General features: G+C 53.9%; 1 protein-coding gene across 1 annotated transcript in view; it reads right to left on the bottom strand.

Moving 5' to 3' along the window:
* The window catches only part of SLC26A9 (solute carrier family 26 member 9), a 28,267-nt gene extending 15,397 nt beyond the window's left edge, over positions 1–12,870 (bottom strand). The window contains exons 1-7 of the mRNA XM_081297849.1: positions 12,855–12,870; positions 6,892–7,034; positions 5,444–5,586; positions 2,651–2,790; positions 2,448–2,558; positions 1,670–1,845; positions 13–177 (exon numbers count right to left, since the gene is read on the bottom strand). Coding sequence (XP_081153975.1) covers positions 13–177; positions 1,670–1,845; positions 2,448–2,558; positions 2,651–2,790; positions 5,444–5,568 — 717 coding nt within the window. The 5' untranslated portion in view covers positions 5,569–5,586; positions 6,892–7,034; positions 12,855–12,870. The remainder of the gene's footprint in view (positions 1–12; positions 178–1,669; positions 1,846–2,447; positions 2,559–2,650; positions 2,791–5,443; positions 5,587–6,891; positions 7,035–12,854) is intronic.
* Positions 12,871–14,231: the final 1,361 nt, after the last annotated feature.

Here is a 14,231-nt window from a genome sequence, read left to right as displayed (position 1 = left end):
CCCCAGACTCACAAAGACGATGGACCCCGGGCCTGCGTAGGAAGGAATGGTCAATCCAAAAATGTACTTGAGCACGGAGATCAGAATCTGTAGGCCAGCAGCCGTCATGAAGCCCCGGATGAAGGACTCGGAGAGGTAGATGGCCACAAAGCCGAACTGCATGAAGCCCAGGCCCATCTGAGGGGAAGAAAGGAGGTGGCGGGAGAGACTACGATGGGTCAACCACCCCTGCAACCTGACCAGCACAAACCCAGGCTTGGAGCTCCCACTGTGCTGGGACACAGTGGCTCTAGGGAAAAGGGTCCCCTGTGGCTTCCTCCTGCCCTTCACTGTGCCCTATGTGGCCGCTACCAGACCTTTGGTTCTTTATCGGGCCTTTGTCACGTCACTCCTCTGGCTTTGACTTCCTCATCTGCAAAATAAACTTGGTCTCTCTGAGCGCTTCCTCTCTCAGTATGATACCATCACACACCTGATTGCCCAAGCCAGAAAGTGGAGTCACACTCCCTCACCTCCCACATCCCATCTATCACCAAGCTCTGCTGATGCTCCTGGCACAACGTCCACCCCCATCTCCCTCTCCATGGCCACGACCTTGGTCTAGGCCCCTGTGACTCCTGCCTGGGCCTCTGCAAAGACTCCCAACAGGTCCCTCCCTTGGTTCTAATCCAGTTTCCAGCCAGAAAAAACCCAGCGATTCTTATAAACTGCCCATTGGATCCAAAGCCACTGCTTAGGGGACAGACTGACTTCACTGTCTGGCCCCTGATACCTTTCTGGCCTATTCTCTGGCCTTCTACCCTCTGGTCACATCACACTCCTTGCTGATTTCTGGTCAGACTCCCTTTCTGAGGCCTCTGCTTTGGGGTGCTGCCCCCCAGCCCCCGCATCCTTCTATGCTTGATCCTTCAGTCATGGGATAGCTTCTAGTCATCCTTCAAGCTGAGGTCAAATGTCACCTCCCTTTTGAGATTTTCCTTGACTCTCTCTTCTGTGTCCCTGCAGCCATTTGTACAGAGCTCTAGGGGGTTGCTTGTCTCACCTTCATTTATTGGTTGACATGGCTACTTCCTCGGCTGGGCTGGGAGCACCTGAGAACTGAGCCTCTTTTTTATTTATCTTTGTATCCTCAGGGCTCAGTTCTTGGCACATGAACCAACCAAAAAACGCTAAGTGAATGAATAAATGAACGGAAGAGGGGTGCTCTCGGAGCTGCTTCTTGCTCTTGCATTCTCAGGCTGAGCTTCCCTCCCCAAGCCCTGGGGAATCCTTTGCACTTCTTGGGAGAAGCTGGGTTTACATTGTGCACCTGCTGCCTTGGCGTGGGGCAAAGGGGCATGAGGAATGCTGAGAGAGAGAGCTGAGTTTCTCCAAGGGGCAGTGGAAAAAGTCTGTGAGTCTTTTTTTTTTTTTTTTTTTTGGCAGTTTTAAAGCTCAGGGCGGATTCATCAGGTGCCATTGCTGGTCGTAGGAATGGTCCTGACATGGGCACAGGTGAAAAGATACTCTGAATTTTTAAGGTATTTTTTGCTCTGGGATGGAGAAGATGGAGAAGACAGAGCCCTAAATCAGATCTATCATCATATCAAGGGCTCTGGGGCAGGGGCAGAGCAGCCTGGTTTCTTCCCAAGGGGGAACCCTAGCAGGGCTTGGGACTTGTCTACCTTACCTGGATGATGGCGGTCAGGCAGGTGAGTGTGGCCGACACATGCAGCCTCTCTGTCTCCATGGCTGCCGTGTCCACGTAGCTCTCATTGGTGGCATTGTTGAAGACTCGGAATTTCGACTCTGGGGCCAGCTGCAGACAGATGTTACCCACCAGGATGCTGATAACGGCAAAGGTACCTGTGGTGCCCCACCCGGCCAGCAAAAATGAGAGGTTTGGAGCACACCCATGGAAAGGATCCTGATCCCCAGGGGGATGGATCCCTGCACCTCCACCCTCCTCTCCAGCGTGACAATGCCACTGACGTCCAGTCACCCTCTGCACTCTCCAACCACCTATGCTTTTACCTAACAGCATCTCATTGACATATGAGGCCACCATTCACCAGAATCAGAATCAGAGACCAGCCCTGGTGGACAGGCCCCTTTTCTCTAGCTCACCTAGCATCAGAGAACTCCAAATGTCCCTTTAGTGGCCTGCTGAGACCACTCTGGCCCCTGGACAGTGATTTCTCACACCTGTTTAGCCTGTGTAGTGTAGGCCTTATCTTATTTTGTCAAGGTATCCACTCCTTCCAGGGAGGGAGATAGAACAGGTCATGCTGACTGAGCTCAGTGGTTTCTCCAAGGTCACTGAGAACCTGGGACTGATACAGTGACCGTCCCTCCAGGATCAATCAGTACCAACACCAGGAGAATGCGATGGAACCCGTCTCCCCGGGCCATGCCACCCATCCTTTAGGTCCAGGTCATCTTGCCTATCGAAAGAAGAGAGACCTTACCTGGCACCATCTGGTGCACACCCCCCAGGAAGAAGTAGGTCAGGAGAGGGAAGAAGGAGGAGTAGAGGCCGTTGACTGCAGGAAGGTTGGCCAGCAGAGCAAATGCCATGCCTGCAGGGGACAAGGAGATCCAAAGCTTAGGAGCGCTAGAGAGAAGAAGAGGTGGGAGCAGCAGGCCAGGACTGGCTGAGGGGACCCCTCACCTTGTGGCACCTGGATGCATCCCCCACTGAGTCCGCCCAGCAGGTCGGGGATGATATAGTCCTTGATCTTGTACTTGGGGATCCAGGAGAGCACCGGCAGCAACCCAAACACCACGGCTTTAATCTTGGCTGAGGAACAGCTACAGGGAAGAAGGGCAGGTTGGAGAGGGATGATAATTCATCTCATTAATTAATTTACAATTCACTTGGATCTCAGGAAACTGAGCACCCACAGACCACGCGGAGGATTCGGAGAAGGCAGAAACTTTCTCTGGAGAGCTTGTCAATGCACCCTGGGCTGGAGGGCTTCTCACTGCTGACTGCTCACCTGGGACGTCTGCAAGGCTTGGCTTCAAGGTATGAATTTTATGGTGGCTCAGGCTTCTGAGATGTCAGGTCCAACCTGGCTCAGATGGCCTTTCTCTAGGCCTGAGTGACTGAGCCTAGGCCTGACTGCCCTCGTCCAGGCTCCTGCAGCTCTGGGTGCACCCTGTGACTTAATTCTTGCCTTTCCTCTGTCTCAACTCAGCAGACCCCGTGATGGAGAGAGGTCTGTCTCTCTTGTTCCCCCTCATACACTTTGAATGTTACAGAGGTGTGCTTGTGAACTATTTGTTGGATAGAAAGTAAATAGTGAAATGGATGAGCCAGTTTTGACAGGGGGTCGGAGTGGGGGCTATCTGTTGCTCTTTTTTCTTAAACTTCCCTCCAAAAGGAAGGCTCTGTTGTCCCTGTGGGGTGCACTGCAGCTGACTCGCTGACCTTTCTGTGCCATGCTCGAGAGCTGGAGTTCCCCCTGGTTAATGGATGGGTGGAGGGGGAAGAATGGGAGAGCTGTTCCTTGGCCAACACAGGTTAGGGAGAGTTGATCCCTTCCCTGTTTGTTGAGCACCTTGAGGTCCTTTCATGGTGACTCCGGAGCGGCAGGAACAAGGGCTTACAAATTCAAGGGCGACAGCGGGAGGATTGATGACTGGAAGGGGGTGGGGGGCATTTTCTTTTCTTCTCCCAGTTAAGGGAACTCAAATACTCAGGGCCCATCTGGTGACTCACTGGCCTGCTCTGATTAGGCTTCTTTTCCTGCCCGCCACCAATTCCTGCTCTTTACTCTTGCTCAATCATAGTTTCCCTGACACTGGGTCCCCTGGATGTCACCCAAGACTGAAACCAACACAGACAATGCTTTGTGTCCAGAAAAGTCTAGGCAGATTTTCTGTCCCAACTGACACTGTGGAATGGCATTGCCGTCCGCCTCTGACTGTCCAGTCTTCTCTGGGGCTCACAGGTGCCTCCCTCCTCCCTGGTGGAAAGGGAGTTGAAAGGGGAAAATAACTTCATGCATCTCTAAAGTCTGATCCTAGGAGAGGATCAGGGGGTCCTTCTGTAGGGGCTCTGGAGGGTGTTGGTTTGTGGTAGAGGAAACTGGACTCCCAAGCAGACACCTGGCTGGGTAAAGAATAACAGGGTATTGGAGGGCTAGTGCCTGCCCGATCCTCTTGCAACCCTGTCCTATGTGGGTAAATCTGAGGTCTGAAAAGAGCTGGAAGCAAGATCAAAAATATCTGTAGATGCCTCATTAGTGGAGAGACTGATTAGCGTTCTAGACATTCATTCATTCATTCATTCATTCATTCATTCATTCATCAGTCACATATTTATGGAGCATCTTCTCTGTGCCAGGAACTGTCCAAGGCTCCCAGGCCAGCTCCATGGGAATGGAGAGTTCCCTGGCTCTTTTTAGAGTTTTCACCATTCTATCTTTTAGGAAAAAAGCAGACCCTCCTTATTCCCTCAGCATCAGAGCAACCCAAATTTGGGGTTGCTTTGGGCTCAAAGACTGGCGGAGCCCTTAAGTCTGAGGAACACAGCTGCGGGTATGGTGCCCAAACCCTGGGCACCCATGGCTTTGACTGTAACTAGGCAGAGATGGAGCCTCCCAAGGGAAGCAGGGTTGGGCTGGGGCTTTTAGTAAAAACTCAAGTGGGTGATTCCCTCAGCCTGAACCAGTTCCACCTGCATCTCCACTTTAGCCGCAGCCAGTGACCTCAATCCAGGTAACTGAATCAGCTGTTTCTCCCAGGGGAACGAGGGAGCGTAAGCCAGCCCACAGCCAGGCCTGCTCGAGGCCTGCCAGGAGTCTAGGAACGGGGAGAGTGCAGCTGTGGCCCCAGCTCCCGGAGCATGGGTATGCATCGCCTGGGTGTCTTCTTTCTTTGAGGCAAGGCCCATAGTTGGGGTTATCTGGGTGCTGAAAGAGCCTGAGGCTGGTGGCACCGTACCCTGGTAGGTCCCTTTCAGGAGAGCCCGGGAATTTAGGGCCTCCTTTAGGAATTCTCTGGACCAGGTACAGAAAGGAATGTCAAGGAGGGAAAAAGGAGAAAGGGGATGGGATATGGTAGCTTCAGGCGTTTTTTGACAAATGTCATGGAGGGGGGGGGTTCTGATGCTCCCTTCCTCTCCCTATCCTAGCATGTGCATCTTAAGCTCATGTGAAGACCCAAAAGAGACTTGAATGGACTGAGATGATGGGGAGGCCCTAGGCAGGGAGTCAGGGATGCTCTAAAACCCTTCTGAAACTGAATGGCTCTTGCTCCTCCTCCTTATCCTCTTTGCAGAGAGGGGGTCTCAGGACAGATAAGCTTGTAGGCTCTAAAGTTCAGGATTCAGAACCCCCCCTTCCAGATCTTCCCTACCTTCTGTCTTAGGAATCCTAGTGCAGGAGCTATGCCCTGGCTCAGGAAGGATTTTGGCAAGGAGCAGAGGAAAGAGGAGACAGGCTCTGGGCCACATTACCTGAAGGCATTGCGAAGTTTCTCTCCCACTGGGTACGGCCGGTCCTTCTTCTCAAACTCATCATCGAAGAGGGTGAGAGAATATGCGGTTCTGTCTACCACGTAGCGGGGCCTGGGCTGGCTCATGTCTGGGGCATTTACAAGCTTTGGGAGAAGCAAGTAGAGGAGAGTGAGGGGGCATCCCTCCCTAGCGGCAGCCAGGGCCTTCTCTCTGTCTGTTCTTGCTGCAGGGGCGTTTTATTCTGGTCCTCCCCGCCCCCATCCAGCAAGGTGCCTCCCTTCCCACTGTCCCTTCCCGCCAGACTCCCTTCTTTTGGTGGCCTTCCTTCTCAGGCACTGATGATACACACACTTGCCCTGGCTGTTTTGCTTGGCGCCCAGCACGTGGCTGGCACTCCACACCTGTGACATCACCGTCACCCCCGCTGAGCACCAGGCACAGGGGAGGTGGGAGTACAGAGGTAGAAGTCACAGCTGGATTAGTGGATTGATCCTCTGGACCTTCTTGGAGCCCCTACAAACTTCCACCCTGTCCCCAGGTCTCAGTTCCCTGGAGAAGGGTCATGCCACTCAATCAGTCCACTTGGGACAAATAGAGAGAACAGCCTTCCCGGAGGCAGAGGAATGGCTGGGGTGACTTCAGGAGGACCCTTCTCAAATGAGACATCCAGGACTTCACCAACAGGTTTCCCCAGAGGGAAAATGGTGTGTCCGGGGAAATCAGGATGGTTCCGCTGCCGGTAGCCTCTCCCACAACTTCCTGGGCCCAGCCTCTCCCCCCACCCTCAAGGACTGGTGTCCCTCCTCCTCTGCTTTGTGCAACCTCACTGTTGATCCAGGAGCCGAGTTGGGCAGAGCCTGGTGCTAGGGCCCTTGAGGCCCAGAGGGGTTTCCTGTGGGAACCTTCCCCCGCCCACCACTGTCTTCCAACTCCTGGTCCCTTCTCCTTTGCCCTGACCCCCTAAACTGAAAAGATCTACTTGGAGGAAGGAGAGGGGGCAGTTTACCTCCACCTTTAGATGGAGGGTTTATATTTGGGAAGTGGGGAGGGATGGGTGGCTGTGTCCAGTTTGGCTAAAAATCTGAGATGTGTAACCTCACGACAGGAGGGAGATGGCTCTGGACTTCTTAAGGGAGGACCTGGGGGGAGGGGGGAGGTTATCAGAGGGAAGCAGTCTGGTGGGTAATTTTTGTGGAAGGGGACACTGGTGGGGAGAGAGAGAGAGAGAGAGAGAGAGAGAGAGAGAGAGAGAGAGGGAGGGAGGGAGGGGGAGGGAGGGAGAATGAATGAGTGCATTTATTAAGGGTCTGGAGACCTGTTTGTACTCAGAAGGGTGACATTGCCTCTCTGAATCTCAGACTCCTCGTTAGCAAAATGGGGAGCAGCCCCCCTAACTTCACAGCGTTGTTGTGAAGATCCAATGATGTAATGGCTAAGATTTTACCTACATAAAATGTAGAGAATGATACAAATGTTGAGTTTCTGTCCTTAATGAGGTTGTACTTGAGTTAATGAGGGCTGGGCTGGTGCATCCCATTCATTTGGTCTTGGGATCAAGGTCCAGGGAAAACTGCAGGTAAGGGATGGATTCCTGGAAAAAAATCCCATGAATGATACCCCACAGAAGGCAAGATGGGGGCACAAGCATCCCCACTTCCTCTGCCCAGCCCCTTGCCTGGCACTTAGTCAGTACACAACAGATGCTTGTTGAGTGAATCAATAAATGGTGTTTTGGAAGAGACACAGGCAGAAATGAGTAAGGATAATGGCACGTGAGACATTTCAGTGGGAGAAATGCAGGGTGGCATCGGAAAAGCAGCATAGGCTTTACTGCCAGAATGACCTGGGTTCGAACATGGAGGCTGAGGGGTAGTTTCTTCATCCCTAAGTGGGGATAATAGCAGTCCCAGACAGTTGCTATGAGGATTTGACAAGATCTAGAGTGTGAAGTGCTTGGCTTTTCATAGGCATCCAGTAAATGGTAACGGTGATGATTATAATTATTAAGATGGGAAGATGCTCCCTTCTGTACAGGAGAGACTATTACCCCACCTCCAGCCCTTCACCTTCATGAGGCAGGTTGACCTCACTTTTCCTCCACGCCTTCTATGGGATCTGCAAGGGTCTGGCTTTCCAAGTGATGTTCTTGGTGGACTCTTTGGAGGATTTTCCAAGGAATCTGAGCTACAGACCTGGTTTCAGAGAGACTTATATTTTGGGGAGGTGTTCCAGGCCATCAAATAGACCACTTGCAAAGATAGCCCAGCTGGGCATGGTGGGGCATGTCTGTCATCCCAGCAGCTAGGGAGACTGAGGCAGGAGGATTGAAAGATCGAGGCCAGCTTCAGCAACTTAGTGAAACCTTTAGCAACGTTGTGAGACCTTGTCTCTAGATTAAAAAACAAAAATAAAAAAAGGATTGGGGATGTGTCTCAGGGATAAAATCTCCAGTTAAAAACAAACAAACAACAACAAAAAAAACACCCCAAATTTTGGAAGAGATGATGGGAAATTTTGCTTCCATACCCACCAACCCTTCCAAGGCCACTCCCAAAGGCCAGAAGTTCTGGCAGTGCATTGGGAGTGGGGGGCTGCGGTGGGTGCTACTAACACCCCGTCTTACTAAGGCCTACTTTCCCAGCTCCTCCCACCGATTTCCCCATTTCTGCAGTGGTACCTTTCTCCCTGTGTCTCAGTCCTTCCCCTGCCACTCCACCTTGTCCTTTTCCTACCCCTCAGCCTCCATGTTCATTGCTTATCAGCCTACTGTGGTGGTTTCGTCCCTTCTGCTATTTCCTCCCTTCCTCTTCCTCTCTTGTCCATCGCCTCTGCACCTCTACTCTGTCCTTCCACCTCCAAGTCTGGCCTCCCACCTGGACTGTTGCAATTGCCCTCTAACTGATTTCCTGGCCTCCAGCCCTGCCTCCTCCACTCCAGCCTATACCCCTTGCTCAGAAATCGCTGTCTTCCTCATTTCCAGAAGGGTGAAGCCAAACTCCTACTAGTTTTGACAATTTTTGATGTTTCCCCCCCTGGTCTTGTGTGGGTGGGTGGGTGGACTTGTTGGCTGGGTCCCTCTGGACCATCCAGGTGGGTCTGTCCAGCATCCTCTGCCAAACCAATTTGGGTCTCTGCTCACACTTTGCTCTTAACGCCAGTGGCACTGACTGACTCACTTCTGCTTTCCCAGACCTGCCCATCCTTGAGATGGCTTCCGTCCCTCCTCCTCCCGTCTCCTCCTTTTGTCTATGAAACCTTTCCGGACACCCCAGCCTGGAGCCCTCTTTCTCCTCTAGGATCCTCTTCCCAGGCCCCTCTCCAGCCTGAATACCGCTATTGGCTTTGGTAATTCCCGGCTGTCCTTTCAGAGAAGGGAGGGAGGAAAGGGGTGGGGTGGTGGAAATCCTTCAGAGAGCCTCAGGTAGGTGACTCAGGACTGCCTGTACCCCTGTGGGCAGGCCTCCAGAGGCTGAGAACAAGATGCCAGGGAATCCCCTCCGACACAGGCTGACAGGGAAGAGGCCCCTGCTTTCTGCAACCCTGCATCCGTCCCTTCCCCATACTCTGCCCCATTCTTTTCCAGAAACAGGGTGTTGCAGGGAAAAGACTTGGGGAGCTTTCACAACCCCTGTTTTCATGTCTCAGTAAGCAGAACCCAGGGGCCAGTCAGAGTTGGGAAGTTATTGCTCGGAGGGAATTGAGGGCTCCCTGGGCCCAAGCCTCTCATTTTGTGGATGAAGAAACTGAGTCTTGGAGGGAGGCGGGGCGGCTCTGAACCAGGCCTTGACCCCCACTCAAGAGCTCCTGCTGGAAGGGGCTCTAGACTCCCCTAGAGACAACACTGACCCCTGCTTTCTGGAGGCTGCCCCCCCTGCCCCAGTGGCATCCAGAGTGCTCCTTTTGGACCACTCTGGTGACCTTGCTCCCTAGCTGAGGAGACGGGACTGCTGGGTTCCATTTCTTCCATAGAGGGCTCTGCCACCCTGGCCTTAGCTGCCCTGGACAAGGACAAGCAGAATCTCAAATCTGCAGGCTCAGGAGCTGCGCCGGGTCCTGGTGAGGAGGCGACCTCATCATACTTCCTAATCTCAAGAAGAGGGGTGTGGGCGTGTCACTTCGTCTCCAGCCAGTCCTCAGCCCTGGAGGAAGGGGGTTGGGAAGGGTGGGTAAGTGTGGCCAGCATGGTGGGGAGGGCCTTGCTCCTGGGGTGCTCCAGGCCGTGGGGTCCCACCTCACTGTGCTGGCCTAGGGGTAGGAAGGTGGGAGGGGAAGAAGGGAGAGAGGTATAGGGAACATGGCGATCTGATCCCTAGTTAAACACACAGCTCTGCCCAGTGATGTCAGCGTCCTAAAAAAAAAGAGCCCAGTGCTCTGTTGCCATCGGTGCCCTGCCTCCATCAAACAGTGACAGCCCCTCCACTGCCTCCCCTCCCCCGCTCCTGCCAGATCAGGGATAAATAGCAGGTGCCATGTGACAATATTGAGGAACAAAAAGGTGACCCTGGCCCTCCCACTCTGCAAAGGAAAGCAGAGCTGGAGAGACTTGATGGTGGGGGGGGGGGGAGCAGGCAGGGCTTAAGGCAGGTAGGGGGGAAAAAGAAGAGCAGATGAGAGGAGAGAGGGGTGCAAGGACGATTCCTAAGCCCAGGGAGGGGAGTGGGGCAGGGGTTCAGGGGACTTGCACAGTGGCAAGGCTGGGGGATGGGGTGCTGAGGGCAAATGGAGTCTGTGGGGAGCCCCTATAATGAGTTCATGCCAAAGAAAGTGCATTGGGACCTCCTCCCAATCATTTTTGTGACTAGATCTGTCCATGTCCCTAGAGTACTGTGGGCAGAGATGGGCGCTGGCACAGTGCCCAAGTTAATGCATGGGAAGCCTTGGAAGGGTGCCCCGTGGTGAGCCTGCGGTACCTCCTGACCATTATTGTTGCTACTGTCCCCTGGAGGATTCACTTTCTTGCTCGGCCACCTCAGGCAGGTCACTCTGCTTCCTTGCCTTTCTTTTCCCCTCTGCCCTGCGCCACAGCCCCAAGTTCTTACTCTCCAGAGGTCCCCAGGACTGGCTAGAGGAAGAGCAGAGAGGCTTTTCAGAAGCCAGGACACCTGGGGAGCAAGAAGGCTGGAGCCTGTCTGTGGGTTTTGGTCAGGTCTGGAGGTGACTGAAGACGGTCACTGTGGCAGAGATTAACTTCCTCCTCAGCCCTGCCTGGCTGTGTGCGTGTGCGTGTGTGTGTGCGTGTGTGTGTTGGGGGGTGTTCCTTGACGCACCTGTGCCAGGCACGGGAGCAGCCCCGGCTTGGCCAACCTACCCTGGCGTCCTTATCACTGGTTCCTACCTGGCCAGTCGCTGTGTCTGGGAAGAGGAAAGGTCACTTTGAGGCTTCCCCTTTACTCTGAGTGCCTCATCCAGGGTGGGAGTTCCAGGGAAAGAGCAGCCTCTGTCTGGCCAGGGTGGGGATGGGAGCTGGGACAGGTAAGTGTGCTTCTGGGGCCTAGTTGGAGACTCTGTCCCTGGCAGGCAGAGGGAGTCTGTAGAGGCCTATGTACCCTAAAGGCATATTTTTCATACTTTTCTTTCTGAAATTCTCATATTTCCTGGACAAATCTCCTGTCCCCTCCTCACCCCAACCTACTTTCCTCCTCAGGGATGTGTGGGGAGGACCAACGTCCCCAAGGAGTGCCCTGTCTCTGGCTGCTCCAGGACTGTATTGCATGCAGGAGAGAGTCTCACTGCTGGGACCCCCAGATCCCCTCTCCTTATCTCCAAGCCACCTTTCCTTCCCACTCTGGCCTCCCTGCTGGGGACAGGCGGACAGATATTGGCTAGAGGAAATGAATTCCTGCAAGAGGAATGGAGGGTAGATGTTGTGAAGTACTTCACAATAGTGAAACCTGAACAAGGTCATGGGAACAGGCACTTGGGGTTAGACTCCTAGAGGTCTCTGAGGATTTCAGGGCTAGTCTCTCTTGGAAGCAGGGACCTGGACAAGGAGAACAGTAAAGGTCCAAGAATCCAGCTCAGAGCTGAGAGTGGCCGAGTGAAGGGCCATCTCCCTTTGAGGAAGTGTCAGCTCTGTCTTCCAAGTAGTGACCCCCTCACCCTCCAGAGCTCAGTCAGTGTGGAGCTGGTCCCCCAGTCCCTCAGTCAGCTGACTCTGATTATTTAGTACAGTTTAATACACACAAAAAATACCAATCATGTACGAATCTCTTGGAGGTCTGGTCACTGAGAGAGCAAAGAAAGTCCATCTCTGCCCCCAGGATTTCATACAAATGAGCCCCAGAGCTGACTGGACCCCGGAGGTACCTGGGAGGGCCATTCTGGAGATGGAGGTGGCACTAGAGTATGTGTCCTCTGTACTGCCCAGGCAGGCCCTTGTTGGGTTCTGAATGCCAGGGCCGAGATGAGAGAGTCGGGGGCGGGTCAGGGCCTCTGGAGAAGGTTGTCTATGTGAGTGAAGACAGCTAGGGAGGGAGGCCTTCTCTCTCCGCCCCTACTTGGTGGCCTGTGTCACTCCAGGGGCACTGCCTTAATGCTGGTCTTCCTCCTGGCACTCAGACCCAAAGGGGCCAAGTCTAGGTGGGAAGTTGGTACTAGAAAGACTTGCTTGGCCTAGGCTGGTGGCCCTCTGAGCTGATTTTCAGGAACAGAGGCACTTCCTGAGGTGGCTGGGACCCCTCTGAGCTGCAGGGTGAGCTCAGACACTGGGAACCCGTGAAGCTGGCTCTTCATCCACTGATCTGACCCAAACCCTTCCGTGCAGAAGCATTCATCATGGAGTCAGGTCCCCTGGGCCCTGCTCCCCGCTGCCCACTCGCCTGCCTGATGGAGCTGGTCCCTCCCCATCCTCTCCCACTCCCGGTGGTTTCCTCTCCTTCCACTTCTTCCAATTTCTCAAGATTAATGGGGACACACAAGGTTCCATGCAGTTCACACCAAGTGCCCAGAGCTGGTGGAGAAGTGGAGGAGGACCTTTGCAGAGGGAGGGGACCCAGCCACACAGAGCAGGCTGGCAAACAGGCACTCAGAGCTCTTTGCTTCTAAGGCTTGAGAAGAAAGGGGAGGCACCCGAGGAAGGCCACCGTCCCCCTTTCCCTGGAAGGCCTGTGAAGGAGGTTTTGCCTCACTGTTTGGGGGTCTTCTACCACTGCCTCTGTCCCATGCACTCCCTCAACACAGCTTGGCCTTGGCAGCCAAGGTCCTTCCATGGAAGTGGGGACCCCCTGGGCTCCTCGGAGGGCTGCTCTCAGACTCGGGGGCCAGAGAGTCCTTCCCACTGGTGCCCAGGTCGACCAGCAGCTCACCCTGTGACCTGTTGGTTCCTGTCATCCTCCTCTCAGTACCCCTGGTGCCCACCCTCTTCCAGGATGACCCCGGCCCTGTGGGCTGGGCTGGGCTGGATGGGCCTTACCGGTGGGTGAGTGGAGCCGGTTGGGCAGGGCTGCAGGTGTGTCTGGGCAGCGGGCAGCAGAAAGGTGTTCGTGAGGTGTGTGAAAAGGGCTCTGCTCAAATAATCCAGGGAGGCGTTTATAAATAACTTCACCTCAGGGCTACGGGGTGAGCCCCGGCTTCTGATTGGCTCCGAGGGGAAGTGGTTTTGAACACTACACCATAGCTAAGCCTGAGGAGATAGGAAAAGGAGATAAGGGGAAAAGGTCCCAAATGAACAGCCCTTTTTTTGTTTTACTGGGGGAGCAGGGCTGTTTGATGGGAGCTTGGCACTTCCTAAATCCACCCCGAAGACAATAGGTCACATTCAACGGGCCCCTGCCCCACAGGCTCCCCCAAGGCGGCCAGCCGAGGAGGGACACAAGGCAGATTCCTCTCTGAGCTTGCTGTCCTGCTGCTTATGGGCTGGGGGTCAAGCCAAATAGCCTCTTGGACAATGGGAACCTTTGAGGCCACCTGAGGGTGGGACTCTGGAGCTGCTTGCTTTGAAGGTTGTAGATCTGGGGGTGGGGGACAGCAGACCTCTGAACATCCCTGTGGAAGGGCATGAGCCATGTGTGGGAGACCCTGGAGGTCTTTGAAGGTTTGGGGGGCTGTAGCAGAGACCTGGTTCCCAGTTCTGTCCCTGATCTTAAGTCACTAGCGAGTTCTTTGCCTTGGTCTATCCATCAGTGCAATGGGGAAAGCATCTCTGGTCCTCTGACTGCTCAAGTATCAAGTGGAGAGAAGTGGAGGTGTGGGATCTGGTAAGGAGCTCAAGAAACTAGACCTACCACAATTACATAAAAGGTGCTTTGAAGGCTAGTGAACCTCCAATCCACAGGCCACTTCCAGGAGCGACTGCCTGCCTGAGCCACGGTTTTTCCAGGCTCACCCTGCCTTTGGGGGTCAGAGATACCCGCCTTAAGCCCATTGAGAGCCACCGAAGGACCTCAGAAAGCAGTTCTGCATTGCAGGGTGGGAGGTGGGTCTGGGGAGTTTCTTGACATCTCCTGGGAAGGAGAGTCCCCACCCAATGCCACGTGTCCTTTCTTCAATACATGTGGGGCAGGCTGTCCTAGTCCTAAATTGTCTTTCCATCTCTCTAGAAGAAAACAGGGGCTCTGGAGTGTTGGAGAATTAGTACAGGGGTGCTTCCGTGAGGCACCACTGGAAATTGGGGTAAAATAAAAGACAAAATGGGTCAGTTTCAGTACATAATAGAAACTCAACAAATATTTGTTGAATGAATGAGAGAATGGATTGTCTGCAAGCCCAACCCTAGGGGTAGTTTGTCTATGCATTGCTTGTGTGGACCAGGGGAACACCCAAGGTCACTTAGAGTTGTCAGGGTGTAACC

This window comes from Spermophilus citellus (genome assembly GCF_964194105.1).
Source record: "Spermophilus citellus genome assembly, chromosome: 6".
Lineage (NCBI taxonomy): Eukaryota > Metazoa > Chordata > Mammalia > Rodentia > Sciuridae > Spermophilus > Spermophilus citellus.
This window is presented reverse-complemented; position numbering and strand designations above follow the sequence as displayed.